Source organism: Apium graveolens, chromosome 6 (assembly GCF_009905375.1).
Source record: "Apium graveolens cultivar Ventura chromosome 6, ASM990537v1, whole genome shotgun sequence".
NCBI lineage: Eukaryota > Viridiplantae > Streptophyta > Magnoliopsida > Apiales > Apiaceae > Apium > Apium graveolens.
Genome location: NC_133652.1, coordinates 13,912,432 through 13,915,490, shown reverse-complemented (window position 1 = coordinate 13,915,490; position 3,059 = coordinate 13,912,432). Strand labels below are relative to the sequence as shown.

Below are 3,059 nucleotides of genomic sequence, written 5' to 3'. Positions count from 1 at the left end.
CCTCCAAGTGAATTTTCTCGAATTGGACCACATAAATCTGAGTGCACCAGCTCTAAAGGTTAAGATGCCCTTTTTGCCATTCCACTTGGAAAAGAATCACGTTTGTGTTTTCCAAATACACGGCCTTCACAGATTTGATCTTGTTTATTGATGTATGGAATGCCTCTCACCATATGCTCCTGACAGATTTTTGAGAGTGTGCTGAAGCTTAGATGATTATATCTTAGATGCCACAGCCATCATTTGTCCTCCACAATACTAGAGAAACAATTGAGTGATGTCTCATTTAACTTTAAAGGGAACATTTTATTTGGTGTCATTTTGATTCTCGCAATAAGAGAATTATTCTTATCTCTTATTTCACACAGCTCACCATTGAAAATCACATTATGTCCCTTATTTAATAATTGTCCCACGCTTAAAAGATTGTGCTTCAGCCCTGGAATATAGTAGACATCACAAACAAAATTCTGGCCTCGTTTGGTTTGGATTGGAACATCACCACATCCTTGTATCAGGTGCTGTTTATCATCGTCAGTTTTTACCTCTCGCTGGACAGATTCATCCAGATTAATAAGAATGCTTTTGTGTCCTGTCATGTGGTGGCTGCAACCACTGTCAATGTACCAAATATTCTTGGTGGAGACCTCTTGCTCATTAAACATAAGAAGGACAGATTCTTCATTCTTTGATTCAGAACTTTCATGTAAAAAACTGGTCTCATTTCTTTCATATTTCAATCTCGAGTAGCAATCTTTCTTTAAATGACCAAATTTATGACAAAAATTGCATTGGATTTAAAATTGATAATTACCTCTTCCTCTGTCTCTAACTTGTCCATGGAATCTTCCTCTTTCATATTGATTTCCTGAACTTGCTTCATGATTTAATTGATATTGATAATTTCGTGCTTGAGACCTTCCTCTTGCGTAAGAATCTGGTTAGCTTCTTCCTTTTCCACAAAAATTTCTCCCGCGTCTTCTTCCATGGAAGCCTCCACGATGGAATTCTTGCATCCGGAATGCTTGCTCAGAGGGTGATGATTCAAATTGTTTAATCCTTAATTCATGAGATTGTAAGGAGCCCAATAGAGATTCAAGTGGAAGCTCACTTAAATTTTTTGATTCCTCTATTGCAACAACTATATGCTCGTATTTCTTTGACATACTCCGAAGAATTATTTTTTTATTATCCGCTGATCCTTCAATTCTTCACCATTGACCCTGAGTTGATTCGAGATAGAAAAAACTCTGTTAAAGTAGTCTTCTACGAACTCTATCTCCTTCATTCTTAATAGCTCAAACTCACCCCTTAAAGCCTGCAATCTTATCATCTTCACCTTGTCTTCACCTTTGTATGTTGTATTAAAAGTGCTCCATGCTTCTTTTGATGTTGCTGCTGTAGAGATCCTTTCAAAAATAGCTTCATCTACTGCCTGATATATGAAAAAAGTGCTTTCTTGTCTTTTTTCCGATTTTCCTTTACAACTGCCAATTGTTGTTGATTGAGAGTAGTTTCATCAGGAGGTTCTTCATAACCAGTTTCAACAATATCCCATAAATCTTGAGAACCAAATAAAGCTTTCATCATAATACTCCATTGACCGGAATTCTTTCCATTTAATCTTGGCAGTTGAGGTTATAGTGTGTTGTTGTTGGTGGCCATATTAGAAGAGGATGTTTGATGAACAAGTTAAGAAATTGGCTCTGAACAGGTTATAGAACAGGTTCTCGAATAGGCTCTAATACCAATTTGATGGGAAAAATAAAATACAAAGAGAAGAAACTTGTTCTCTAGAATTTCTTGATATGATTGAGTAATTGGATATTACAATTTATAGGATTACATAGATATAGATTCACTGAACTAGTACATAGAACACTTAATTATCTAGGAATATGTAAACTAAGGTTCATGCACCAGAATCATGTATCTGTGACTTCACATTCATGTAAGGAATTAAATAGTTTTTCTGGAAGGTTCTAGCTTATATTCCAACAGCTTCAGCATTTGATAAAAACAAGTCTACCACCACTACTAGTAAACATCAACTAGTTGATTAGTAGTGGAGACATAAGTTGGAGTAATTTTTCCTACAACAGTCTTCTCTCTGATAAAATGACAGTCTATCTCCACATATTTAGTTTTTTGATGATGAACTGGATTATCAGCAATTGTCAATGCTACTTTATTATCACAGAAAATGGTATTTGCTCCAAGATGAGTAAGTCCCAGGTCCTTGAGAAGTTGCTTGATCCAAGGGACTTCACATGTAACCATTGCTAAAGACCTATATCACATGTATCCATTTCTAAAGACCTATATTCTGGTTCAACTGTGGCAGAAACCAAAAGTTGATCTCCTAGAGTTAGGATAGTATGCCCAATCACTATCACAATAAACTTGGAGTTCTGCTACAGAATCAGAAGTAAGGAGGATACATTGATTTGTAGAACCAAAAAGATACCTAAGAACTCTTTTTTGCAGTTTGAAAATGAACAGATGTAGGTTTGTGCATAAATTGACTCGGTACATGCACAATATATGCAATGTCTAGTCTAGTGATTGTAAGGTAAATCAGTTTACCAACAAGTTTCTGCTATACATCAGGATCAGGAAGGAGATCTCCAGCAGTAAAAAGAAGTTTCACATGAGCATCCATCGTTAACCTTAAAGGCTTGTACTTTGTCATTTTGAACTCCTCAAGAATATTCTGCATATATTACTTCTGTGATAGAAAAATGCATTGAGCACTTCTATCAACTTCAAATCCTAGAAAATATCTCAAGTCTCCAAGATTCTTCATCTTGAACTAAGAGCTCAAAAATTTCTTTGCTTCCTGAATATGAGGCATGATGCTACCTGTCACAATCAAGTCATCCATATATGCCAGAATTGCAGTGAAATTTTCATCCTCCTGTTTTTTGAAGAAAGAGCAGTCTACCTTAGATGAAGTAAAATCATTCTCTTTTAAAGCTGAGCTTAGCTTATCAAACCATAGTCTTGGTGACTGTCTAATACCATAAATGGTCTTAAGTAATCTGCAAACTTTAGTTTGA

At 35.7% G+C, this 3,059-nt stretch overlaps 1 protein-coding gene across 1 annotated transcript; it reads right to left on the bottom strand.

Moving 5' to 3' along the window:
* Window positions 1-239: 239 nt before the first annotated feature.
* Window positions 240-2,662, bottom strand: LOC141664609 (uncharacterized). The gene is made up of 3 exons (XM_074470567.1): window positions 2,606-2,662; window positions 1,250-1,435; window positions 240-758 (listed from the first exon to the last, which is right to left on the bottom strand). Exons 1-3 carry the CDS (start codon window positions 2,660-2,662, stop codon window positions 240-242), a joined length of 762 nt encoding a protein of 253 aa, XP_074326668.1.
* Between the last annotated feature and the right edge of the window lie 397 nt (window positions 2,663-3,059).